This window comes from Aotus nancymaae, unplaced genomic scaffold, assembly GCF_030222135.1.
Source record: "Aotus nancymaae isolate 86718 unplaced genomic scaffold, 86718_ANA_hifiasm-v0.15.2.pri h1tg000081l, whole genome shotgun sequence".
NCBI lineage: Eukaryota > Metazoa > Chordata > Mammalia > Primates > Aotidae > Aotus > Aotus nancymaae.
This window is the reverse complement of record NW_026988496.1, coordinates 1,121,595-1,148,991: the sequence shown is the minus strand read 5'-3', so window position 1 is coordinate 1,148,991 and position 27,397 is coordinate 1,121,595. Positions and strand designations below refer to the sequence as shown.

Genomic DNA, 27,397 nt, shown 5'->3' with positions numbered 1-27,397 from the left:
CAAGAACTGGTAACACCGATGAGTCTTGTAAGTAGAGTCCACTCAAAGCGGTAACATTTCAAAGTGCCTTTGTAGAGAAGACTCAAATGTGATTTGGGCTGTCTGGCCTAAGTTGGTTCTAGGTTCATCACCTCTAGGGCTGTCTTGAGGTTGGTGAAATGAAATTTCCCTAGTGTCAGGAGTGGAGGAGGAGGGCCTCTGCTTCTTCTCCAACTTACTTCCTTTCCTCTTTTTTTGATTTTTGTTTTTGGCTCTGGGTTTTCTTACTTTTATTTCCTTTCATGCGAGATGTAAATTTTAATCAGTTCTAACTTACAGACTTTGGTTTTAGGGAGTTAAAGACATAGGCAGCCAGATTTTATCATGCTTCAGATGTTTTCTCATGCCTTCTTTCTCTGATTTAGCTGTGGCCGGAGCAGCTCCGCAGAGACAGGGCAGGTGAGTAGGAGAATTAATGCAACTTGACTTTTTTTGTTTTTGAAGGGGGAAAGCCCAGTGCTCTGGGTAGGGAAATCTAAGAGTAAACGTCACATTTCCTCTGTGAATACTCTGGTTTTCAGCAGAATCATGATGGCTGTTTGACATCGCAACCAGGTTCAAAACATTGGATTCTTTATTTCTGACCCATTATCTAAGTGGTCAGTTCCTTCTGCAAGGTATCTCTGAACTTTGCCTTAACATCCAGGTTTTACTAGTCTAAGCTCATATCAGTGTTTACTCCTCTTTGTTTTTACTTTTATATTTTTGTGAGACCGGCCGGGCGCGGTGGCTCACGCCTATAATCCCAGCACTTTGGGAGGCCGAGGCGGGTGGATCACGAGGTCAAGAGATCGAGACCATCCTGGTCAACAAGGTGAAACCCCGTCTCTACTAAAAATACAAAAATTAGCTGGGCGTGGTGGCGCGTGCCTGTAATCCCAGCTACTCGGGAGGCTGAGGCAGGAGAATTGCTTGAACCCAGGAGGCGGAGATTGCGGTGAGCTGAGATCGCGCCATTGCACTCCAGTCTGGGTAACAACAGCGAAACTCCACCTCAAAAAATAAATAAATAAATAAATATTTTTGTGAGACCAAGTCTTGCTCTGTTGCCCAGGCTAGAGTATAGTGGCACCACCTTGGCTCACTGCAACCTCAGCCTCCCAGGTTCAAGTGATTGTTCTGCCTCAGCCTCCAGAGTAGCTGGGATTATAGGCACACCCCACCACGCCTGGCTAACTTTTGTATTTTTAATAGAGAGGGGGTTTCATCATGTTGGTCAGGCTGGTGTTGAACTCCTGATCTCAAGCGATCCACCTGCCTCGGTCTCCCAAAGTGCTGGGATTACAGGCGTGAGCCACCGCACTCGGCCTAATTCTAACTTTTCATATGTAGAACCTGGAATTCCTTATAGCTATTATATCCCCCTCCTTCAGCATTTTGATACCCTCAGTGGTCTATGTGTCACCATAACTAATAACAGGATGACCTATGATGTAGCCAGGCACCGCATCAGAGGAGTGGCAGTGGCGGTGAAGTGATGCTCACCACAGTGTGACTTCTCTAGGCTGGAGTTTGGATCTGGGTGACGGTGGAAGTCCAGCCGGCTGCTGTCTGGTGAGCTGAAGGGTTCTGAGCAGGAACTGCTTGGCTTCACCTCAGGCGGTGCCGCACAGCTGTCCCGAAGTGATGGCAGGAGGTTCAAGTGGCCTGCCACACAGCAGTGGAGAGTGAGTGCTGAGGCCGCTGGCAGATGAGGCAGAGAAGCAAGAGGCCCCAGCATCATGGCTCACTGCCGGGAGCAGTTGGAGCTTTGAAACCATCCTCCGTTGGTTCCCCATGAAACGGAGGAGTTCAGTACTTGTCCATTTACCTAGATAGGAATCCCACACAGTAGGCTGTCTCCAAGAAGTACACCCTGACATGGGACCTCCTTGCCCTTTTGCCCTTTGGATTTTTAGCTGCAATCTCTTCATCCTCGAGTGCTTTCCCCTCTGGCCGCTTCCTTAAGACTCTCTTTCATGCCTTTGTTTTTTATTTTATGTTTTTAGAAACAGGGTCTTGCTGTGTTGCCCACACTGCAGTGTAGTGGCACCGTCGTAGCTCGTTGGAACCTTGAATTCTGGGCTCAAGCAATCCTCCCCACTCGGTCTCCTGAGTTGGTGGGATTGCAGGCGTGAGCCTTTCATACTTGAAATAGAAATAAGTTACTTGGCAGAAAGCAGGCTTCTCACTGATAGCTAGTGATACTCAGCTAACATTCTTTCCGTCCTTGATTCAGTAGTAAAGACTGAGCAGCTCGTTGCTTCTAATTTTTGTTCACTTCTGCTGTTGTGATTCTAATTTCCTAAGGGTTTAAAGTCTTTAAAACCCTTCTGCATTTTAGGAATTCTGATGGGTTGTTTTCTTCACTTATTTGGGATTTTGCTATTTGCTTGCTTAGGTGTCGGTAGCCCTGGTTTTATAAAGTATCTCTTTTGTTTTTGCAGTCGCATCCTGAATGTCCGGTCAAGAACTGGTAACACCGATGAGTCTTGTAAGTAGAGTCCACTCAAAGCGGTAACATTTCAAAGTGCCTTTGTAGAGAAGACTCAAATGTGATTTGGGCTGTCTGGCCTAAGTTGGTTCTAGGTTCATCACCTCTAGGGCTGTCTTGAGGTTGGTGAAATGAAATTTCCCTAGTGTCAGGAGTGGAGGAGGAGGGCCTCTGCTTCTTCTCCAACTTACTTCCTTTCCTCTTTTTTTGATTTTTGTTTTTGGCTCTGGGTTTTCTTACTTTTATTTCCTTTCATGCGAGATGTAAATTTTAATCAGTTCTAACTTACAGACTTTGGTTTTAGGGAGTTAAAGACATAGGCAGCCAGATTTTATCATGCTTCAGATGTTTTCTCATGCCTTCTTTCTCTGATTTAGCTGTGGCCGGAGCAGCTCCGCAGAGACAGGGCAGGTGAGTAGGAGAATTAATGCAACTTGACTTTTTTTGTTTTTGAAGGGGGAAAGCCCAGTGCTCTGGGTAGGGAAATCTAAGAGTAAACGTCACATTTCCTCTGTGAATACTCTGGTTTTCAGCAGAATCATGATGGCTGTTTGACATCGCAACCAGGTTCAAAACATTGGATTCTTTATTTCTGACCCATTATCTAAGTGGTCAGTTCCTTCTGCAAGGTATCTCTGAACTTTGCCTTAACATCCAGGTTTTACTAGTCTAAGCTCATATCAGTGTTTACTCCTCTTTGTTTTTACTTTTATATTTTTGTGAGACCAAGTCTTGCTCTGTTGCCCAGGCTAGAGTACAGTGGCACCACCTTGGCTCACTGCAACCTCAGCCTCCCAGGTTCAAGTGATTGTTCTGCCTCAGCCTCCAGAGTAGCTGGGATTATAGGCACACCCCACCACGCCTGGCTAACTTTTGTATTTTTAATAGAGAGGGGGTTTCATCATGTTGGTCAGGCTGGTGTTGAACTCCTGATCTCAAGCGATCCACCTGCCTCGGTCTCCCAAAGTGCTGGGATTACAGGCGTGAGCCACCGCACTCGGCCTAATTCTAACTTTTCATATGTAGAACCTGGAATTCCTTATAGCTATTATATCCCCCTCCTTCAGCATTTTGATACCCTCAGTGGTCTATGTGTCACCATAACTAATAACAGGATGACCTATGATGTAGCCAGGCACCGCATCAGAGGAGTGGCAGTGGCGGTGAAGTGATGCTCACCACAGTGTGACTTCTCTAGGCTGGAGTTTGGATCTGGGTGACGGTGGAAGTCCAGCCGGCTGCTGTCTGGTGAGCTGAAGGGTTCTGAGCAGGAACTGCTTGGCTTCACCTCAGGCGGTGCCGCACAGCTGTCCCGAAGTGATGGCAGGAGGTTCAAGTGGCCTGCCACACAGCAGTGGAGAGTGAGTGCTGAGGCCGCTGGCAGATGAGGCAGAGAAGCAAGAGGCCCCAGCATCATGGCTCACTGCCGGGAGCAGTTGGAGCTTTGAAACCATCCTCCGTTGGTTCCCCATGAAACGGAGGAGTTCAGTACTTGTCCATTTACCTAGATAGGAATCCCACACAGTAGGCTGTCTCCAAGAAGTACACCCTGACATGGGACCTCCTTGCCCTTTTGCCCTTTGGATTTTTAGCTGCAATCTCTTCATCCTCGAGTGCTTTCCCCTCTGGCCGCTTCCTTAAGACTCTCTTTCATGCCTTTGTTTTTTATTTTATGTTTTTAGAAACAGGGTCTTGCTGTGTTGCCCACACTGCAGTGTAGTGGCACCGTCGTAGCTCGTTGGAACCTTGAATTCTGGGCTCAAGCAATCCTCCCCACTCGGTCTCCTGAGTTGGTGGGATTGCAGGCGTGAGCCTTTCATACTTGAAATAGAAATAAGTTACTTGGCAGAAAGCAGGCTTCTCACTGATAGCTAGTGATACTCAGCTAACATTCTTTCCGTCCTTGATTCAGTAGTAAAGACTGAGCAGCTCGTTGCTTCTAATTTTTGTTCACTTCTGCTGTTGTGATTCTAATTTCCTAAGGGTTTAAAGTCTTTAAAACCCTTCTGCATTTTAGGAATTCTGATGGGTTGTTTTCTTCACTTATTTGGGATTTTGCTATTTGCTTGCTTAGGTGTCGGTAGCCCTGGTTTTATAAAGTATCTCTTTTGTTTTTGCAGTCGCATCCTGAATGTCCGGTCAAGAACTGGTAACACCGATGAGTCTTGTAAGTAGAGTCCACTCAAAGCGGTAACATTTCAAAGTGCCTTTGTAGAGAAGACTCAAATGTGATTTGGGCTGTCTGGCCTAAGTTGGTTCTAGGTTCATCACCTCTAGGGCTGTCTTGAGGTTGGTGAAATGAAATTTCCCTAGTGTCAGGAGTGGAGGAGGAGGGCCTCTGCTTCTTCTCCAACTTACTTCCTTTCCTCTTTTTTTGATTTTTGTTTTTGGCTCTGGGTTTTCTTACTTTTATTTCCTTTCATGCGAGATGTAAATTTTAATCAGTTCTAACTTACAGACTTTGGTTTTAGGGAGTTAAAGACATAGGCAGCCAGATTTTATCATGCTTCAGATGTTTTCTCATGCCTTCTTTCTCTGATTTAGCTGTGGCCGGAGCAGCTCCGCAGAGACAGGGCAGGTGAGTAGGAGAATTAATGCAACTTGACTTTTTTTGTTTTTGAAGGGGGAAAGCCCAGTGCTCTGGGTAGGGAAATCTAAGAGTAAACGTCACATTTCCTCTGTGAATACTCTGGTTTTCAGCAGAATCATGATGGCTGTTTGACATCGCAACCAGGTTCAAAACATTGGATTCTTTATTTCTGACCCATTATCTAAGTGGTCAGTTCCTTCTGCAAGGTATCTCTGAACTTTGCCTTAACATCCAGGTTTTACTAGTCTAAGCTCATATCAGTGTTTACTCCTCTTTGTTTTTACTTTTATATTTTTGTGAGACCAAGTCTTGCTCTGTTGCCCAGGCTAGAGTACAGTGGCACCACCTTGGCTCACTGCAACCTCAGCCTCCCAGGTTCAAGTGATTGTTCTGCCTCAGCCTCCAGAGTAGCTGGGATTATAGGCACACCCCACCACGCCTGGCTAACTTTTGTATTTTTAATAGAGAGGGGGTTTCATCATGTTGGTCAGGCTGGTGTTGAACTCCTGATCTCAAGCGATCCACCTGCCTCGGTCTCCCAAAGTGCTGGGATTACAGGCGTGAGCCACCGCACTCGGCCTAATTCTAACTTTTCATATGTAGAACCTGGAATTCCTTATAGCTATTATATCCCCCTCCTTCAGCATTTTGATACCCTCAGTGGTCTATGTGTCACCATAACTAATAACAGGATGACCTATGATGTAGCCAGGCACCGCATCAGAGGAGTGGCAGTGGCGGTGAAGTGATGCTCACCACAGTGTGACTTCTCTAGGCTGGAGTTTGGATCTGGGTGACGGTGGAAGTCCAGCCGGCTGCTGTCTGGTGAGCTGAAGGGTTCTGAGCAGGAACTGCTTGGCTTCACCTCAGGCGGTGCCGCACAGCTGTCCCGAAGTGATGGCAGGAGGTTCAAGTGGCCTGCCACACAGCAGTGGAGAGTGAGTGCTGAGGCCGCTGGCAGATGAGGCAGAGAAGCAAGAGGCCCCAGCATCATGGCTCACTGCCGGGAGCAGTTGGAGCTTTGAAACCATCCTCCGTTGGTTCCCCATGAAACGGAGGAGTTCAGTACTTGTCCATTTACCTAGATAGGAATCCCACACAGTAGGCTGTCTCCAAGAAGTACACCCTGACATGGGACCTCCTTGCCCTTTTGCCCTTTGGATTTTTAGCTGCAATCTCTTCATCCTCGAGTGCTTTCCCCTCTGGCCGCTTCCTTAAGACTCTCTTTCATGCCTTTGTTTTTTATTTTATGTTTTTAGAAACAGGGTCTTGCTGTGTTGCCCACACTGCAGTGTAGTGGCACCGTCGTAGCTCGTTGGAACCTTGAATTCTGGGCTCAAGCAATCCTCCCCACTCGGTCTCCTGAGTTGGTGGGATTGCAGGCGTGAGCCTTTCATACTTGAAATAGAAATAAGTTACTTGGCAGAAAGCAGGCTTCTCACTGATAGCTAGTGATACTCAGCTAACATTCTTTCCGTCCTTGATTCAGTAGTAAAGACTGAGCAGCTCGTTGCTTCTAATTTTTGTTCACTTCTGCTGTTGTGATTCTAATTTCCTAAGGGTTTAAAGTCTTTAAAACCCTTCTGCATTTTAGGAATTCTGATGGGTTGTTTTCTTCACTTATTTGGGATTTTGCTATTTGCTTGCTTAGGTGTCGGTAGCCCTGGTTTTATAAAGTATCTCTTTTGTTTTTGCAGTCGCATCCTGAATGTCCGGTCAAGAACTGGTAACACCGATGAGTCTTGTAAGTAGAGTCCACTCAAAGCGGTAACATTTCAAAGTGCCTTTGTAGAGAAGACTCAAATGTGATTTGGGCTGTCTGGCCTAAGTTGGTTCTAGGTTCATCACCTCTAGGGCTGTCTTGAGGTTGGTGAAATGAAATTTCCCTAGTGTCAGGAGTGGAGGAGGAGGGCCTCTGCTTCTTCTCCAACTTACTTCCTTTCCTCTTTTTTTGATTTTTGTTTTTGGCTCTGGGTTTTCTTACTTTTATTTCCTTTCATGCGAGATGTAAATTTTAATCAGTTCTAACTTACAGACTTTGGTTTTAGGGAGTTAAAGACATAGGCAGCCAGATTTTATCATGCTTCAGATGTTTTCTCATGCCTTCTTTCTCTGATTTAGCTGTGGCCGGAGCAGCTCCGCAGAGACAGGGCAGGTGAGTAGGAGAATTAATGCAACTTGACTTTTTTTGTTTTTGAAGGGGGAAAGCCCAGTGCTCTGGGTAGGGAAATTTAAGAGTAAACTTCACATTTCTTCTGTGGACACTCTGTGGTTCTCAGCAGGATCACAGTGGCTGTTTGACATCACCATCAGGTTCAAAATATTAGAGTCCTGATTCCCGACCCATTATCTAAGTGGTCAATTCCTTCAGCAAGGTATCTCCGTGAGCTATACCTAAATATTCCAGGCTCTACTAGTCTAAGCACTTATCAGTGTTTATTCCTTCTTATTTTTAGTTTAGTGTTTTTTGAGACTGAGCCTTACTCACCCAGGCTGGAATGCAGTGGTACACTCTTGGCTCACTGCAACCTCCACCTCCTGAGTTCAAGTTATTCTCCTGCCTCACGCTCTCGAGCAGCTGGGGTTACAGGCACGTGCCACTACGCCTGGTGAATTTTTGTGTTTTTAGTGGAGATGGGGTTTCACCACGTTGGTCAGGCTGGTCTTGAACTCCTAACCTCAAATGGTCCACCTGCCTTGGCCTCCCAAAGCACTGAGTTTACAGATGTGAGCCACTGCGCCTGGCCTGTTTACTTCTTTTTAAGTGGCATCCTCACCTTGGTCTTTTACTCTAGTCTGTGTACCACTTGCCGCTGAATCTCCTGAGGCACTGCTTTGGTTATGTCAGTCCCCAATTCAAATAGCTCATAACAGAAAAATCAAGCTGTTTACCCCAACAGTAATTAACACCTTCTGTGACCTGGCCATAACCCATCTTTCAGCCTCATCTGCTACTCTTCCTATTAATGAATCGTTTGCTCTAGCCAGAGCTAGATGGAGGGTTGTTGCCCAGTTGCCAAACTATAGGGGTTGCTGAAAAAAATTGCTGGAGTAAATACGAAGTATGGTTCTAGATAACTATGGTTTCCACATTGACTCCTTGAATTACTGTACAAATAAATGCTAATTGGTCATTCTTGTTCCCCCTATCAAGCCAAATAGTGCTGTCAGGTTGGGAAAGTTTGTGTTCTGGCTAGCTCTGATATCTGTTGAGTATTTTTACAGCATGTAAGACACCAACTCCTGACACCAATGTGTGAAATGTCATTTAAAGTCAGCAGTTGCAGTCTTAGCGTGGCGGCTCATGCCTATAATCCCAGCACTTTGGGAGGCCAAGGTAGGCGGATCACTTGAGGTCAGGAGTTTGAGACCAGCCTGGCCAAGATGGCGAAACCCCTTCTCTACTAAAAATACAAAAATCAGTGGGGTGTGGTGGCATACACCTCTGATTCCAGCTACTCAGGAGGCTAAGGCACGAGAATCACTTGAACCTGGTAGGCAGAGGTTGCAGTGAGCCACGATTGTGCCACTGTACTTGATCTTGGGTGAATGAGACTCTCAAAAAAAAAAAAAATGAAATCAGCAGTTGCAATCAGCTGAAATTCTAGTGCCGAATAAGGCATTGTATAAAGCCATTAGTCGTTGATGATTAGTTTTATTAATTGTATTTTTGAAGTCAGGCTTATTTATTTATTTAAAGTTTCACTCTTGTTGCCCAGGCTGGAGTGCAATGAAGCGATCTCAGCTCACTCCATCCTCTACCTCCTGGGTTCAAGTGATTCTCCTGCTTCAGCCTCCTGAGTAGCTGGGATTACAGGCATGCAGCACCATGCCCAGCTGATTTGGCATTTTTAGTAGCGATGGGGTTTCTCCGTGTTGGTCAGGCTGGTCTCGAACTCCCGACCTCAGGTGATCCGCCCACCTCGGCCTCCCAAAGTGCTGGGATTACAGTTGTGAGCCAGCGTGCCTGGCCAAAAGTCAGGCTTATTGAGGTATGATTTACCTATGGCAAAATTAACCCTTTGGTGTACAGTTTGATAGATTTTAACAACCACATGTGGTAGTGTAACCATTACTACTATCAAGATGCAGAGTATTTCCATTGCTGTTATATTCATTTTAAATGTTCTATCATGGCTCCTAAGAAGTATTCCGGTATATAATATTGTACATAATGAAGTCTATATTAGATAATTGAAATGTATCTGATTTTTAAATAGAAAAAATAGTTTCTGGCCAGGCGTGGTGGCTCACGCTTATAATCCGAGCACTTTGGGAGGCCAAGGTGGGCGGATCATCTGATGTCCGGAGTTCGAGACCAGCCTGACCGACATGGAGAAACCCTGTTTGTACTAAAAATACAAAATTAGCCCGGTGTGGTGGCACATGCCTATAATCCCAGCTACTCAGGAGGCTGAGGCAGGAGAATTGCTTGAACCTGGGAGGCGGAGGCTGCAGTGAGCTGAGATTGTGCCATTGCACTTCAGCCTGGGCAACAAGAGCAAAACTCTGTCTCAAAAAAAAAAAAAAAAAGTTTCTTCCAGCCTCTGCTAGATAGATGGTGAACAAATATTTTTAAAAAATCAATTTTAAGGGGCCTGCAAGGAGTGCCCACAGGTCTTGGTCCAGTCCCAGGTGGCGTCTATATATGGGATAATATAGGAAGAACAGATATGGGAGGAAGGTGATGAGTTTGGTTTTGGTCATGCTAGAATCAAGGAGCCTGTAGGCAGGGCTGATATTCAAAGCTTTCTACCAACCAACAGAGCACAGGCAGGAATTGGCTGGTGGTGAGGATGGATACTATTAATAAACAAATAGGTAAGGCTGTACCTCTGCATACTGATTGAATATCAGCCCTGCCCACAGGATATCCAGGTAGAAAGTTGGAGCTGTGGAGTTAGAAGTCAGAAGAAAAGTTGGGCTCAATATAATAGATTGGGCTGGTGTAATTAATAATTGATTGTATTGTCATGAGAGGGCTGGGGATGAGTCCTGGGATTGAGTCGAGGAAGACGGGTGAATTGAAAGGTGAGATGAGAACCAAAAGACAACTGTTTCCCAGAAATCAAGAAGAGCTAAGGATAGAGTAGTCAATAGGATAGCAAAGGCCTATCAACTTGGTAGTGTCAAAGTGGTAAACATGGTGGAAACAGATGAATACGTGTGTCTGTAGCAGGTGCAGATATGTCCTGTAACCGTGTATTAAGTATTTTTCTCTCATTATGAAAGTATATTATACTTACTATACACTATTTGGAGACAGGAGGGTGGCCAGTTTTAACCTGCTGGAACTTCTGTGCCAAATACCAGGGTCCGCCAAGGATGAGGACCTCAGGGGGTTCTCACCACTGCCACCCTGGGTGCTGCAGGTGCACTGTTGAATTTGACACCTACCAGAGCAATCTGTCAGTTCAAGAGGGTAGTCCTGGTTTGATGCTGCAGAGAGTAGCACTGAAGAGCATCTCCCTACTCTGAGGCTGCCTCTCTCCATCTGAGGCCCTCTACCCTTCTCAGACAACTGGATCTAAAATTTGATAAAGAAAAATGACAACTGCCTGATCAGGTTTTCCCCTGCACCAAAACTATCTGAATACATAAAATCTGACAGAGCCCATTTCACTCTCAGTATGTGACAGACTCCTCCTTAGAAGGATATGAGACAGATGGAATGATGTAGTAGAAAGATGGAAAAAGATAGAAAATCAGGTAGAATGGAAGGATTGAGTAGTTCCAAAGGAGGGGAACAGAGTTATTGTGGGAAACAAAAAATTGACAAGTGGTCAAGATCAGAAAAGGTGGGAAATGCCATGAAAAAGAAGACTGTCGCGTTCATACTTCTCTCTTGTTTTTCTCCTGTCTCATCACTCAGCTCCCTGGTAGTGATTGACCCTGACTCTGATAACGAATGCTACACCTATGAGAAGAAAGCTAAGATACTGAAAACAGACCCTGACGGCAAGTATATATCACTTAGTCAGAGAAGTGACTGAGCTCCAAAGCCTCATCACACATGGTAGTTTCAGGATCAGTGTCTGCAGACTTTCTATTCAGAATTCCTCAGCAGCAAGTGCCACCGTTTCCTTCCTCATATGTGCTGGCTGTGGATATGGCTGGGTTCCCTATACCCCCTTGTTAATTTCCCAGCAGCAGCAACTGTTCTTGCTGCTTCAGACGTCGGTGGCCCCCTCAGTAGAGATTTTACCTGTCTAGAGCTACATCAGTGAAGCGGGATGGGGGTGGGTGGTCAAGAACCGAGGCTGGGAAGTATGGAGGCCTGTAGCCCCCTCTTCCTCTCTCCCCCTTCTATATGTAGGAATGACGAGGAAGAAGAAAGGAGTAAGAGGCCTGGCTCATTTTTCCTTCCAATTTGAAGGGTGGTGGTTTATGGGCCAGCTGACAGTGTCATGTTGGGAAAAATCCTTATTTTCTCCATTGAGTTGTTGGTCTTTGCTGTTTGCCAGTCCCTCTGTATTTTCTACAGATTCTTGTATTTCTTAGAGCCTGTTGGGATTCATAAGCCCCTTTAACCTTCTGGGAGGCTTGGAGCTTAACTCAGTTTAAAACCTACCTGCTCAGTGGGCATGAAACACAGGAAGACTAGAAACTTTTTAAGCACTAGGGACGGTATTTCATTGACCTTTGTTCTCCCAGTACAGGTATAGGGCATGATACATGAGCACCTAGTTAATGTTTGCTGAGCTGAACTCCACTGAAAATGGGAGGCCCGTAAAGCACCAACTAGTAATTTTTTTTTTTTTTTTTTGGAGGCAGGGTCTTGGTCTGTTGCCCAGACTGGAATGCAGTGGTGTGTTCTCAGCTCCCCGCAACCTGCACCTCCCAGGCTCAAGTGATTCTCCTGCCTCAGCCTCCTGAGTAGCTGGGATTACACGCACCTGCCACCGTTCCCAGCTAATTTTTGTATTTTCTTTTTTTAGTAGAAATGGGGTTTCATCATGTTGGCCAGGCTGGTCTTGAACTCCTGGTCTCAAGTGATTTGCCCTCTTTGGCCTCCTAAAGTGCTAGGATACAGGTGTGAACCACTGGGCCTGACCAGCACCAGCTACTTCTTAGATAATTACCCAAGAGCTATTGTTGCCCAGAGCTTCTTAGCTAACCCGGGATATCAGAGCAGGGAAGGGAGAGGTGGTTTGAAATGCTAGTCTCCTATTGTTCCATCACCCATCCTTTTGAATTTCTTTCCCCGCTTTCTCTCTCTAGCTCTGAGTGGCTATGCTTGAGCAGGACAGAGGTTTGAGTACAAAGTAGAGGGTCTGACATGACAAGCTGTTGAAATGTGAAAGGAACTCCAAGGAGGCAGCTTGAGGGCAGGGAGGAGTGACAGAGCCAGAGACCAGTTCACAACTGGAGGCTGCCAGGTGCTTGATTCCTTGAATCAGAAGAGAGAGATTCTTTTGAGCGTGAACTTTGAACTAAGGCTGCTCTTACCTTGCTGGCCTGTGGGCTGTAACTGTGGGCTTCCATCCTAGCAATGGAGGGATGAAGGATGCTCCTATAGGACAGGCTTTGTACGTTTCTTTACTGTTCTCTATATGGCATTTCTTTTTATTTAGACAGTTCTACAGAAAACAAGGCCCAGTGAACTCTAAAGCATAACTCCAACCTTTGTTGCTATATGTAGTCATTTTTAAATATATTGTAAACAGTGTGTCCCTACTTTTTCTAATTTTTAATTTCACCTGTAGGTGGCAAATCTTTTAAGTCTTCTAGGAAGGAGGCGGGGCTTTTTACTGTAAGAACATCCACTCCTTTTCTCTTCCCTTATTGCGTATTTGAAGTTTTTTCATAATTAATTCAAATAACAGATGAGACTCTCAAAATATATTACCTCAAATCTGCGGTTTTAGGATAAAGAGTTTTTGTACCATAAATATATCTTTCACATCTTGCCTATGCTATAGATTTTTAGATTTTTTTTTGCATCCAGAATCATACAAACCTAGAACTTGAGCTCCAAACAGACTCCAAAGAGCATGTGGCGTCAGACACACTGGGCTTCCTTTCAGTGCAGGCAGTGATGTCCCAGATGTTCCCAAGGCCTCTCAGAGAGTGCTGGCATCGGGACCTACTCCTGGCTCTTAGATCAGTGGTTCTGAGAGCTTTGCACTTATGAACTAATTTAAAGAATGAAATTTTGGTGACCAACAGAGTTGTCAATTTTTAATTTGTCTAATGAAGGAAATTAAAAAAAAAAAAAACTTCAGCTACCATTTGCTATTTTTGTAATTTTGTAAAGAACACCAAAAGTTTAACCAAGATAGAATCACAAAACAAAGGACAGCCCTTTAAATTTTAGAAATTTTACTTGATGGGGGGAAAATACCACTTTATTATTCTATTTTGTCTTATTTTGCTGTGGACCAGTGAAAATATACAAGTCTACAGACCTGTGTTTGGGAAGCCCTGAGCAGCTATTACATCTTACTACTTAGAGACTGTGATTTGAAAATTGACGCATGAATTTGGTTGCTATTTGATCTGTCACTGCTCTCAGTAAAATAAAAAATAGAGGGAAAAACAATCTAAAATAACTTTTTTAAAAAAATAATTTTTACATACTGCCATGTATGTACCTATGCAACAACTTTGCATGTTTTTCACATGTACCCCAAAAACTAAAATGCAATAAAAAAAAAATAATAATTTTTATTTTTGTAAGTAGATAGTAGATGTATATATTTATGGGGTACATGAGGTGTTTTGATACAAGCATGCAATATGTAATAGTCACATCATGGAGAATGCAGTATCTGTCCCCTCAAGCATTTATCCTTTGTGTTACAAGCAATCCAGTTATACTCTCTTGATTATTTTAAAATGTACAATTGAGTTATTGACTTATAGTCATCCTGTTGTGCTATTAAATAGTAGATCTTATTCTTTCTATTATTTTGTACCCATTAACCATCCCCACTTTTCCACACCCTTCCACTATCCACCTCTGGTAACCATTCTTCTATTCTCTATCTCCTTTAGTTCAATTGTTTTCATTTTTAGACCCCACAAATAAATGAGAACATGCGAAGTTTGTCTTTCTGTGCCTGGCTTATTTCACTTAACATAATGACCTCCGGTTCTGTTCATGTTGTTGCAAATGACAGGATCTCATTCTTTTTTATGGTTGAGCAGTACTCCGTTGCTCCATTGTGTATATGTACCACATTTTCTTTATCCATTCATCTGTTTTTGTTTTGTTTTTGCTTTTTTTTTTTTTTTTAAAGCGATGGAGTCTCCCTCTGCTGCCCATGCTGGAGAGCAGTGGCACAATCTTGGCTCACTGCAGCCTCTGCTTCCTGGATTCAAGCAGTCCTCCTGCCTCAGCCTCCTGAGTAGCTGGGACTATAGGCTTGTGCCACCACGCCCGGCTAATTTTTATATTTTTAGTAGAGATGAGGTTTCACCATTTTGTCCAGGCTGGTCTCAAACTTCTGGCCTCCAGTGATCCATGTGCCTCCCAAAGTGCTGGGATTACAGGCACGAGCCACTGCACCTGGCCTGCATTTATCTGTTGATGGATACTTAGGTTGATTCAAATCTTGGCTGTTGTGAACAGTGCTACAACAAACATGGGAGTGCAGCTATCACTTTGATAGACTGATTTTCTTTCTTTTGGGTATATATGTAGCAGTGGGTTTGCTGAATTGTATAGTAGCTCTGTTTTTAGTTTTTTGAGGAACCACCAAACTGTTCTCCAGGGTGGTTGTACTAATCTACATTCCCACTAGGAGTGTACGAGGGTTCCCTTTTCTCCTCATCCTCACCAGCATTTGTTATTGCCTGTCTTTTGTATAAAAGCCATTTTAACTGGGGTGAGATGATACCTCATTGTAGTTTTTTTGGTTTTTTGTTTTGTTTGAGACAGTCACATTCTGTTGCCCAGGTTAGAGTGCGGGAACATGATCTCGGCTTACTGCAACCTCCACCTCCCAGGTTCAAGTGATTATCCTTGCCTCAGCCTCCCAAGTAGTTTGGACTACAGTTGTGCACCACCATACCTGGCTAATTTTTGTATTTTTTGTAGAGATGGGTTTTTGCCATGTTGGCCAGGCTGGTCTCGAACTCCTGACCTCAGGTGATCCACCTGCCTTGGCCTCCCAAACTGCTGGGATTACAGGTGTGAGCCACCGTGCCTGGTCACTAATTGTAGTTTTGATTTGCATTTCTCTGATGATCAGTGATGTTGAGCACCTTTTCATATGCATGTTTGCCATTTGTATTTCTTCTTTTGAGAAATGTCTGTTCAGATCTTTTGTCTCATTTTTCATTGGATTATTGCATTTTTTTCCTATAGAGTTGTTTGACCTCCATATATACTCTAGTTATTAATCCCTTGTCAGATGGGTAGTTTGCAGTTATTTTGTCCCGTTCTGTGGGTTCTCTCTTCACTTTGTTAATTGTTTCCTTCGCTGTGCAGAAGCTTTTTAACTTAATGTGATCCCACTTGTCCATTTTTGCTTTGGTTGCCATTGCTTGTGGGGTATTTGTAGTTTTCTTTTAGTAGTTTTCTTGTAGTAGTTTCATAGTTTGAGGTCTTAGATTTAACTCTTTAATCCATTTTGATTTGATTTTTGCATAGCAAGAGATAGGAATCTAGTTTCATTCTTTTGGATATGGATATCCAGTTTTTCCAGCACCATTTATTGAAGAGACTGCCTTTGCCCCGGTATATGTTCTTGGCACCTTTGTTTAAAATGAGTTCATTGTAGGTGTGTGGATTTGTTTCTGCGTTCTCTATTCTATTCCATTGGTCTGTGTGTCTGTTTTTATGCCAATACCATGCTGTTTTGGTTATTATAGCTCTGTAATGTAATTTGAAGTCAGGTTATATGATTCCTCCAGTTTTGTTCTTTTTGCTTGGGATAACTTTGGCTATTCTGGGTCTTTCATGGTTCCATATAAATTTTAGGATGGTTTTTTTCTACTTATGTGAAGAATGTCAATGGTATTTTGATAGGGATTTCATTGAATCTGTTGATTTCTTTAGGTAGTATGGACATTTTTACAGTATTGATTCTTCCAATCCATGAACATGGAATCTTTCCATTTGTTGGTGTCCCCTTTAAAATAACTGATTTTTTTTTTTTTTTTTTTGAGATGGAGTCTCACTCTGTTGCCCAGGCTGGAGTGCAGTGGCATGATCTCGGCTCACCGCAACCTCCTCTTCCTGGGCTCAAGCAATTATCCTGCCTCAGGTTCCCCAGTAGCTGGGATTGCAGGCGTGTACCACGACGCCTGGCTAATTTTTTGTATTTTTAATAGAGATGGGGTTTGCCATGTTGGCCAGGCTGGTCTAGAACTCCTGACCTCAAGTGATCTCCTGCCTCGGCCTCCTAAAGTGCTGGGATTACAGGCGTGAGCCACTGTGCCCAGGCTTAAAATAACTGATTCTTAGCTGTTATTCAAAATGTTACAGTTCCTGTCTTAATTTGTGCGAAATAATCTGCTGAAATTTAATGTGTAAAGAAGGAGGGAGTATATTTACATATGATTGTGTCTCTTGAATTTCAGGTAAGAATGTGGAACATTATAATGTGAAGCCTACCATCCAGGGACCCCCAATAGTTATTAGTGATGATGATGATGACGATGACAAGAACAGTAATGATTTGGAAGATCACAACAATAAGAGTAATGATTCAGAAGTTCCCAAAGACAAGAGTAATGATTCAGAAGTTCCCAAAGGCAAGAGTAATGGTTCAGATGTTCCCAAAAATGACGGTCATGATTCTGATGTTCCCGATGACGACGACGATCATGATTCTGATGTTCCCGATGACGACGACGATCATGATTCTGATGTTCCCGATGACGACGACGATCATGATTCCGATGTTTCCGATGACGACGATCATGATTCCGATGTTTCCGATGACGACGACAATGATGATTCTGATTTTTCCGATGACGATCATGATTCGGATGCTCCTGACAATGACGACGGTCATGATTCGGATGTTTCCGATGAAGACAGTGATGATGCGGATGTTCCCAACGACAGTAATGATTGGGAAGTTCCTGACAACAATAGTGATGATTTGGAAGTTCCTGTGCCAGCAGAAGATTTGTGTGATAAAGTCCAAATTGCCTCAGATGAAGAAGAGCTAGATGAGGCTGGTGAGCAGGATCTTGGTGAGAATCTCTGCGATCCACCAAGTGATCCTGAGGCTAACCTTAAGGTTTCAAAGAGAAAGCTGCCAACTGAGGAAGAACCTGCACCTGTGGTGGAACAGTCAGGGAAAAGGAAGGCAAAAAGCGAAACTATCGTGGAGCCACTGAGGAAGAGGAAGGCAAAAACCAAAAATATATCTGTGACACCTGGTAAGCCAGTCATTCCAAGTATGCCTGTCTCACTGAATGTGGCTTGCCTGTCAGATGTGCCTGTCTTACCTAGTCTGCCTGTCCTCCTTGTCAGCCCTGTGCCATTTCAGCAACTTCCTTGTGGCCCCAGGAGGCATTCATCCTGGTGAAACGATGGTTCTGGGAACAGGGGAGGAATGGCCACATCTTTCTCATGCTCCTGTATCTTAGTATTTGCTGTTCACCAGCCTGGAGTGCTGTCTCCCTAAACTTTATGTCCTGAGGATATCTTATTTTTCTTAGGACCCAGCCCAATGATCACTTCCTCTATGAAGCCATAAGTCAGAGTGGCTCCTCTCTCTCCTGGGTTACCAAAGTTCTGGAGTGCAACTCTACCAAAGCACTAGTCACACTGTTAGAATATGTTCCTTAGTCTGTCCCGCCTTGGCCATGCCCCGGTAGACTGTGAGCCTCTTCCTGGGAGTTCTCTTCCTCATCTTTTAGTCTCAGGATTTGGCCTGGTGCTTAGCACATGATAGAGGTTCAATAAGTTTTTTAAGTATATGAATGACTGATTATTGATACATAAGTCTCTAGCCAGAGCAGCTGGCAGGATGGGTCCTAGGCCAAGGCAGAAAAATTTGCCCTCCCTGCACACTGGGTGAAGGTGCTGCCTAGAATATGAGCCACTTATCAGAGCAAATGCATGAGCTGTGCTGTACCACCTCTTTGACTGCACGTGCTTCGGTTGCCCACACTGTCTAGCTTCTAAGGGCATACTCCTGGACCCTCATAGTCCTTGGTCCTTTGACAGAATCCTGCCTAGCTCATGCTGCTGGCAGCACTGTGAATTCATGTGGGTGAGATGGTTGAGAATGATGAAGGTGGCAGTACGCCGCTTCAGACAGTTTTGTTTAGAGATGTTGCACTGGACTTGGCTGTGAGGGCTCCTTTTGGGTTTACCTGTCTGTTAGTCTCTGGATGGTACCAATTTTCAGGGTATAAGTAAACTATTCTTCTTTCAGCTGATAAAGGACATAAGTGTGGGCATTCAAAGAAGAAACCTGGTGCAGCAAAAGTTGAAAATCGCAAGACTAGGTATGTACTGCTCATGTTCAATTGAACAGGAATTGATTGCACAGTTGTCACATTGGGTAGTACACTGGGCACTTCGGTAGGGGTGGTCTGCAAGGGGATGAAGGAGACTGGCTGGGATGGGGTTGGAGGACAAGATTTCTATCCTTGAGTGGGAGGGCCCAAGCAAGGGAGAACACCACCCACTGACTCCCTCCTTCCTTCTCTCCCCACTCTCTGAGGCTGGGCATGGGCTCTCTGCCAAGGTGCCTGCAGTTACCTGGGTGGAGGGGGGCCTTTCTGCCCCGACAGCAGCTCTGGCCTCTGAGATTGCCCATGTCCTTCAACTCAGATCAAAGAATGATGTGTAGCCAAACAAGACACTTTTTTTTCAGGCTGGATACAGCCTCATGGCCACCAGTTTGCTCTAAACCAAGGCAAAGGCAGTGGAAATGGTGAGAAGGTAGAAGCAACACATTGATCTGTTGGAATTGGAGGGAGAGTGGTCAAGATTGTCTTCCAGGTTTTTCTAGTGCTTTGGCTGAACCCAGTTACTCTTACTATTGTGTATATTCTTATGAACTTTTAAAGCTTAAATGTTAGGATGAAATGGATTGCTTGTCATTCCTTTATTTTTATTAAGCTATATATAGTTGATACTGGAAACAACAACTGATCATTTAGACCAAAGACATGTTAATACTTAAGGCAAAAAATTAATATACTTTCTTATTTAGATTCCAGGAATTTCTTAGTTTTTTCCTTAAAAATCTGATATAGTAAGCATAATTTTGTTTTTACTTTCATTGAAGAGTAATATATGCTCACATCTGAATTGTCTTACAAGACAAGGAATGTATTTGAAGGACTATATGTTATTTTTTAAGCAGTATTCGGAGACAATAAGTGTATCTTAAGGGAGGGGAAAAAGACTGACGTGTCAGCCCATAGAGGGGCACCAGGTCACCCTGGACCTGAGCAGAAGGGCTGTCTGTTTCTGTGCTGACTAAGGCAGCCGGTAGCAGCTTGCCAAGTGCTCTCTTGGCTGGATCCCCTTTCAGCAAGGTTTCTGCTCTGGATTCCTAGCTACATATTTAAGCTGCTTTGCCTCCAGGGACGTGTGTCTTGGGTAGCTCCCACGTTGCTTTGCTAGAGCGTGACAAAAGAAGGGAGAAGCTGCCCCTTGGTGTCGGCAGTCTGCATTGTGCAAAGGAGGCTAGCCTTTTTGGACTCTTAACTGTTGTTTAGCACTTCCTGTGTCAGTCTGGAGGCTTCCTGTTACGCTTAGCACTGTGCCTGTGGAGGCTGCTTACTGGTCATGGTGTCTGATTTACCCAGTTTGGGGTCTTGTTGGTTTCTCTGATGTGAAGGTGCTCAGCCTGCAGTAAAGAGCCACAGGCCTTGAGGTGAAAGTATGCTAAGCCATAAGGCCAGTGTTGTGTGAGCACAAACACGTGGGTCACAGGCTCTGCCGAAGTCTGCAGAGGGTTCAGGTTTGCATCTGCCACCTTAAATACTGATGTAAATTTGCTTTCAGGTCTAAGTAACTGGAGGCAGAAGTCCCCCATTTCAGGCTTGGGATGAAGACCCTTCTGTAACCTATGTCTTGTCTGGTACTTACCGCTCTGCAGCCCAACTTCCTCACATAGGGTTTAGTTTGTGACTTAAGGGTTAATGAGTGTTCTGGCAAAATCTCAGTTTTAAAAGTTCTGTTAAGTCGCAAACGTAAGTCTGTAAACGCAAACCTTCTGCGTTTGCTCCCGTTCTATCTTTCCAGCTCTTTGGGCTCATCTCTGGACTTACTGGACTGTTCCAGCTAAGATAAAAATGCTTCTGTTTAAATAATAGTTATTATAGTATGAGTCCTTTATGTACTCAGCATTATTCTTTGTGCCCTTTGAATTAGGCCTTCAAAGATGGGGCAGCGATTGTGGTTTAACCAAATACCATAAGATTTGGATCAGGAGATTCACTGTCTCTGTGACCTTTGGGCAAGTCTCTTGACCTCTGAGCACAGTGGAGAGCGTAAAAATAGTAATAGCTTCTTTGAAGGGCGGTTGTGAGGATTAAATATGACAATGCAAGAGGAAGTTCTTTGCAAATTTAAAATGCTACACAGATGGTTATTCTCGGTAGAGGTGGACATGTGGTCATTGTAAGCCATGGAAAAATAGATTGTGCTGAGGCACAAATGTGGGAAATAGCAATTTGTATCCAGGGATCATTTAAGTTGCCCACTTTGGCTAGAGTGGCAGTGGTAGCTGGGAATTAAGCTTGGGGCCAGGTTGACCTTGGCCATGAATGTCAGGCCAAGCAGTCAGTGAAAAACCAGAGGGGGACGTTAATTGGAGCATGGCCTGCGAAAATGAATCTGGAGGTGTGTGTGTGATTGAGAAGAGAAAGAGCCTGGAGGTAAGGAACACTGGAATCTTCTCATATCCAGGCGTAAAGGGTAGGACAAGAACTTGAACTAGAGTAGGAACCACGGGGATAGAAAGGAGGGGCTGGCTGGAAGAGAAAGTGTGAAGAAGATAGTCTGTCTCTGTGCCCAGTTGAACAAATAAAGAGAGAAAAGGAATTTTAAAATGCCTTTTGAGGTTTTTCAGCCAATTGTAACAGAAGTTTGATAATTGAACACTTTAGCTAGAGATACATTCGTGTTAGTTGGAAATTTGCACTGGGCAATTGTAAATTCAGAACTAGGTCTCAGGAGAGAGCTCTAGAGTGCAGATACAGATGTGGGGATAAGTGTCATTGAAGTTGAAACCATGGACTTCACACCTCTGAGGATTGCAAAGAGCGAAGAGAAAAGGCTACAGACGGATGCTTGGGAAATGCCCTCATCTAAGGATCTAGATGGAAGAGGGGAGCGACAGGTTTTCAGGGTCTCTTCACAAGAAACTTAATGTGTGCATTCCTTCTCTCTATTTAGCTCCATAAATCTCAGTTGAATTTACCTTTGCAGGACTCGGAAGTACAAAGTCCCTGGAAGTTTCCTGCATGGCCTTGGAAAGTCAAGGAAATACTCTGGAAAAAAATTAGAGCGAAATAAGGATGACCCGTTTAACAGAACCAACTCTGATAAAAAGGTAGGATCAGTGAACGAGCACTGATTGAGCACCTGCTATACACCAGTACTCTTGGCGCAGTGAGGTGTGCTAACCATGTATGCTTCCCACCCTTGAGCAGAGGCAGTTGAGGTTGGGAGACGAGCCCTGGTACAGGTGAAAGCAGTAGAGAACGTGTATGAGTTATAATGTGTAGAACAGACGGCTGTTACCACAGGAGATCAGCAGAGGGAGAAATCATTGAGAGCCTCAACAGCCTGGAAGTAAGATTGCCTAGAGGAAGTGAGATTCTGGTTCTTAAAGGATGGTAAGTGGTGAGAACAACAGGATTGGGGAGAGGGAGAGTTGAGGCTTGACAATCAGGAAGAGAGGATTCATGTGGAAGGAAAATGGAAAAGAGCTGTGTGACCTTGAGCAAGTTACTTGGCCTCAGTTTCTTCATCTGTAAAATGGGGACAACATGATACTTACTACCTCATAGGATTATTGTTACCCTTACATAAGTTAATACACATACAGTGCGTTAGAACAGGACCTAGGATGTAGTAAGCTCTTATTTTTTGATAGTTTAGGACCAGATACTGGAGGGCCTTGGGAATCAGGTTGGAGCAGGTTAAATTTACATCAGTAGGCACCACTGCATAGGGATGGGGTGCATCAGGGAGCGAATGAAATTAACCTGCTAAAAGAAATTAACCTGACGGTAACCTGTGGGTATGGACTGGATTGGATACAATCTTGAGGCAGAGAGGCCTATTGGTCATTAGATTTTTCAGACTTTATTGTCTCTGGTGACAAGACTTTCTGGAGGGAAGTTCTCATATATTCCTAAAGATTCCCCAGCTTTTGGTGCCTTTCTTGATGACAGTGGTGTTACATCAGATGGGTGGAACCTGAAGTGTTCTGAGTTGCATTTTCAGTTCAGCCCCACCCACCTCAGCAGACTTGTTCTTCTCTCCTTAGCTGCCCCAGGGACAAGAGAGCCCAAGTCCTGCACTCACGTGTTCTAGCAGTTTCCCTTGTGTCCTGATTGCCTTTTCATTGTCTTTACCCAGACTTCAGTGTGGCTTTTATTGTCCCCGGAATGTTTTGATTTGTGTGCTCTTTGAATAAGTTTCTTCTCAAACTTGCTCTGAGCCAAGAACCTGGGGGAGAAAGTTTCTTTTCCTTTTTATTAGATGGTAAAAAATTCTGGAGCTAATATTTTCTGGTCTGCTTAAAACTGCTTTCTGGGCCAGGTGCAGTGGCTCACGCCTGTAATCCCACCACTTTGGGAGGCCGAGGCAGGTGGATCACCTGAGGTCAGGAGTTCAAGACCAGCCTGACCAACATGGTGAAACCCCGTCAATACAAAAAGTTAGCTCAGTGTGGTGGTACATGCCTGTAATCCCAGCTACTTGTGAGGCTGAGGCAGGAGAATCGCTTGAACCTGGGAGGCGGAGGTTGCAGTGAGCTGAGATTGTGTCATTGCACTCCAGCCTGGACAACAAGAGCAAAAACTCTGCCTGAAAAAAAAAAAACTAAACTGCTTTCTGATTCCTTTCGTTTGCTTTTCGTTCTTAGCTGCAAGAGAAACAACTGACTGCCTGGAATAATAAGATGCTGAAAACTGCCGGCTCATACAGCACTGGTGAGATGCCGTACCAAAACAGGCAGTGCTTTGCTGAGATCCAGATTGGCGTGAAAGTCTTAGCAGACATCCGGGTTGGCGTGCGACTCTCTGCAGGTGATGGCAGGATTGTGGTAGTTTCACCACTATGCTCTTTACTTCTGACACTGTGCCTGTGAAATTACTCCTAGCTGGTAGCCTGTGTCACAGCTTGAACTGTCAGTTTTGGGTGGGCAGGTATACTGTGTGTTGCTTAGAGGACATAATTATTGGATATCTTACCATCCCTGTGAATCAAGCCCATCTATCTTTCTACCAGGCCTGCCTTTCTCTCTGCATTTCCCCTTTGCCAGCAGTAACATCTTCATTGTCTCGGGAGCTGAGGTTCAAGGTTTCCTATTGTCTAGCCAGTCACCAAATCTTCCTTCACAGTAGCTCACCGTTTCTTCTCCATCTGTGCCTCATCCAAAGACAGGCCCTCATCCCTGCTCCGTTTGGTCTCCCGCATGCTACTACATTGCTTTCCTGCTGAGAAACCAGGGTTTTTCAAGGCCTAGAGCCTGGCTTTTGAGGCCATTGTAATCTGCTCCCATTCTCCTTGGCTGATCTTGTCTCTCAGTATGCTACTACTAGCCCATGGCCCAGACAGCCTCTCTTCACACTGGCCTTCAAAACATACCACAGGCTGGGTGTGGTGGCACACACCTGTAGTCCCAGTTACTTGAGAGGCTGAGTTGACAGGCTCGCTTGAGCCCACACTATGATCACACCTATGAATAGCCATTTCACTCCAGCCTGGGCAATATAGCGAGACTCAGTCTCTGAAATGTTTTTAAAAATGTGCCACATAGTCGTGTTTTACCACACCCAGAATGACCTTCCTGACTTTGCAAATTCAATCAATTAGTAAGAGTCCCTGAGGTCTCATTTTCTCCATGGAGCTTCTCCTAAGCAAATCTCATGGCCATAGTGATTGCTCCCCACCCTGTCCACCCACCTCTGTTCCTGGAGGGCAGAAACTAGATCTTGTCTGGATGTTTTTCTGGCAGTGCCTCACAAAAAGATGAGCATGTTGGAGCTGCTCCAAAAAGACCTGCTCACCGAAGGCTCTTTGCCATGAACAATATCGGGTTGAAGTAGGTGGAGAATTTCACTTTGAGAATCCTGGGAAGGTAACACTCATGCCCACCTGCATGTGCTTCTGGAAGATAGCCTTGTGTCTGATGGGGCTGAAGGTTGAGGGATTGTTGGGTAGTAGCAGATAAGAGGATTGGGGCTGGGCACAGTGGTTCAGGCCTGTAATCCCAGCACTTTGGGAGGCCGTGGTGGGTGGATCACTTGAGGTCAGGAGTTCGGAACCAGCCTAGCCAACATGGCAAAACCCCATCTCTACTGAAAAAAAAAAATACAAAAAATCAGCTGGGCGTGGTGGTTTGCACCTGTAATCCCAGCTACTCGGGAGGCTGAGGCAGGAGAATAGCTTGAACTCGGGAGGTGGAGGTTGCAGTGAGCCGAGCTCACGCCACTATGCCGGGGTGACAAAACGAGACTCTGTCTCAAACAAAAAAGAGAAGAGGACTGGTTTTAGTGCTTACAATTTCTTTCCAGTCTTCTTTTTTTTTTTTTTTTTGAGACAGGGTTTTACCATTTTTTGGTCAGGTTGTTGGTCTCGAACTCCTGACCTCAGGTGATCCACTCGCCTCAGCATCCTAAAGTGCTGGGATCACAGGCATGAGCCACCGTGCCCAGCCTTCTATTCTTTCAAGATCGAATCCAGGATACCTTGATCCATGAAATATGCCATGCTGCCTCCTGGCTGATGGTTTCCGTGATTCTTATGGTGACACGTGGAAGTATTATGCCAGGAAATCCAACAGGGTGCACCCGGAGCTGTCCAAGGCCACCTGTTGCCATAGCTATAAGATTAACTACAAGGTCCATTATGAATATACTGAGTACAAAACCAGCTAAGACTCTTGTCCTCAGACTTTTCCCAGTTATGTTTTGCTGGGGCCTCCAAGTGGCTCTCGAGTGATTTTTAAGTAGGCGGCTGTCTGAATTGAGGAGGAGAACCTCTCCTCCTTTCCATGTTCTCTTTCTCCTTTCTCTTGTGTAATTGAGCCGGCCTAACCCCTGCTGCAGCTTGGTGTCCCGGTCTCTGACAACCCAGAGAAAATTCTTGCTTTGGGCTCAAGACGAACACCTCAGATCTGATGCCAAGGAACAGTGACTGATTCTTTTGTTGTGTTTTGTTCCTTTCCTTCCCAGGATCGGCCACTACACCAAATCGTTGGATGCTAGGTGCTTCATCTATGTCAAGTGCAAGGCATGTCTGGTCATGGCGCCGTTAACTTGGAAAGATGGGACCCACATTGTGCCCCACGTGCGACCATTTGCTGTGTATATACAGAAGTATTATAGAAAAATTCTGCAGGAGGTCGGTGGGATTAGCCACAGGGATATGATGAAAACATTTGGTAGGAATTTCAAGGCGATAAAGAATTTTTTTTTAAATACGGGGTTTTACGATGTTGGTCAGGCTGGTCTTGAACTCCCAACCTCAGGTGATCCGCCCGCCTTGGCCTCCAAAGTGCTTGGATTACAGGCGTGAGCCACCATGCCCGGCCGATAAAGAATTCTTAAGGTTATTTGAGGGTATGTTCATGTGAGCTATGTATGTTTTTGTTTTCTGCAGTTGTCTGTCATCCTACCTACAGACAAGTAAGCTATATTTTTTTACTGTTAAGTTTTAGAAAAGTTTGTTTTTGTGAAGTTAGGAATATTAGAATTTAGGTACTGTTAAGTAAGTAATATTAATAAGATTCATGTTATTAATGATAATTGACCTTAACCAGGGGCTCTATTGCTAACCATTCTGTGCCCTTGACAGGGTAGATCTGAAGCCTTTGGGATCTACCTTGGGTCTTTTTTCAGCTCCATAGTTTTCACATGTAAGACAAAATGCAAAAGAAAAGTGAGTTTTCAAGAGTGGCAGGTGGAGAGAAAGGAGAATGAGGACAAGTTTTAGTGGTAACACTTAAACACCAGAGCTACCGTGACATCTACATAGACAGGAAAGAGACTTTGGCTCCATAGTTTTCACATGTAGGACAAAATGCACAAGAAAAATGAGGTTTTGAGAGTGGCAGGTTGAGATAAGGAGAATGCTTGAAAGAGGACAAATCTTAGAGGAAACACTTAAACACCAGGGCTACTGTGACATCTATGTAGACAGGAAAGACAAACGTGTTTCATAAATGTTTCTGATGATGTTGATTGAAACTATCTGAGCCATGTAATCAAAAAGTAAAAGTGGTATGCATCTCACTTGTTAGCAAAGTCCGTTCATTGACTCCCTGCACCTAGAGCAGAACAGACCCTCTGGTCTTTTGTCCAAGACACTGGACATCTGAAGCCCTCCAGGACGTGTCTAGAGGAGCACGCTGCACTCCATGTTTCTCTGGCTTCTGTGACTGCCCATAAGGACTTAGCAGCCTCCCTACTTCTTAGAGCGATTCAGGGTGTGGACTGGGATCCACACTGTATTTGTTTTCTATGGGTGCTGCAACAAATTACAAGCATAGCGGCTTAAAACAACACACATTTACAGTTCTGGGGGTCAGATAGTCTTATCACTGGTGTCACTGGGCTAAAATCAGGGTGTCAGCAGGGCTATGTACCTTCCTGAAGTCTCTGGGGCAGAATCCGTTGCCTTGTACTTTCTTTCTTTTCTTTTTTTTTTTTGAGAGAGTCTTGCTCTGTCACCCAGGTTGGAGTGCAGTGGTGCAATCTTGACTCACTGCAACCTTCGCCTCCCGGGTTCAAGTGATTCTCCTGCCTCAGCCTCCCAAGTAGCTGGTATTACAGGCACTTGCCACCATACCCACCTAATTTTTGTAGTTTTAGTATTGACTACTAGTCACTCACCATGTTGGCCAGGGTGGTCTCAAACTCCTGACTTCAAGTGATCCACCCATCTTGGCTTCCCAGTGTTAGGATTACAGGCATGAGCCACCTCACCTGGCCTTTTCTGACTTTTAGAGGCTGCTCACACTTCCTTGGTCAGCAGCTCCCTCTCTCACTCCCCTGCTGCCTCCCTCTTTCACTTTTACTTATATATATATATATATATATTATGAGATGGAGTCTCCCCGTCGCCCAGGCTAGAGTGCAGTGGTGCTATCTCAGTTCACTGCAACCTCCACCTCCTGGATTCAAGTGATTCT

General features: G+C 44.6%; 1 protein-coding gene across 1 annotated transcript; it reads left to right on the top strand.

Moving 5' to 3' along the window:
* GCNA (germ cell nuclear acidic peptidase) lies at positions 1-26,492 on the top strand. The gene is given in 15 exon segments (XM_064368996.1): positions 1-27; positions 405-438; positions 2,466-2,923; positions 4,633-4,679; positions 5,057-5,090; positions 6,800-6,846; positions 7,224-7,257; positions 10,975-11,060; positions 16,632-17,441; positions 18,446-18,518; positions 21,460-21,583; positions 23,126-23,288; positions 24,938-24,985; positions 24,988-25,134; positions 25,436-26,492. Coding segments are annotated over 13 exon segments (2,016 nt in total). The 5' UTR covers positions 1-27; positions 405-438; positions 2,466-2,867; the 3' UTR covers positions 25,783-26,492.
* Positions 26,493-27,397: the final 905 nt, after the last annotated feature.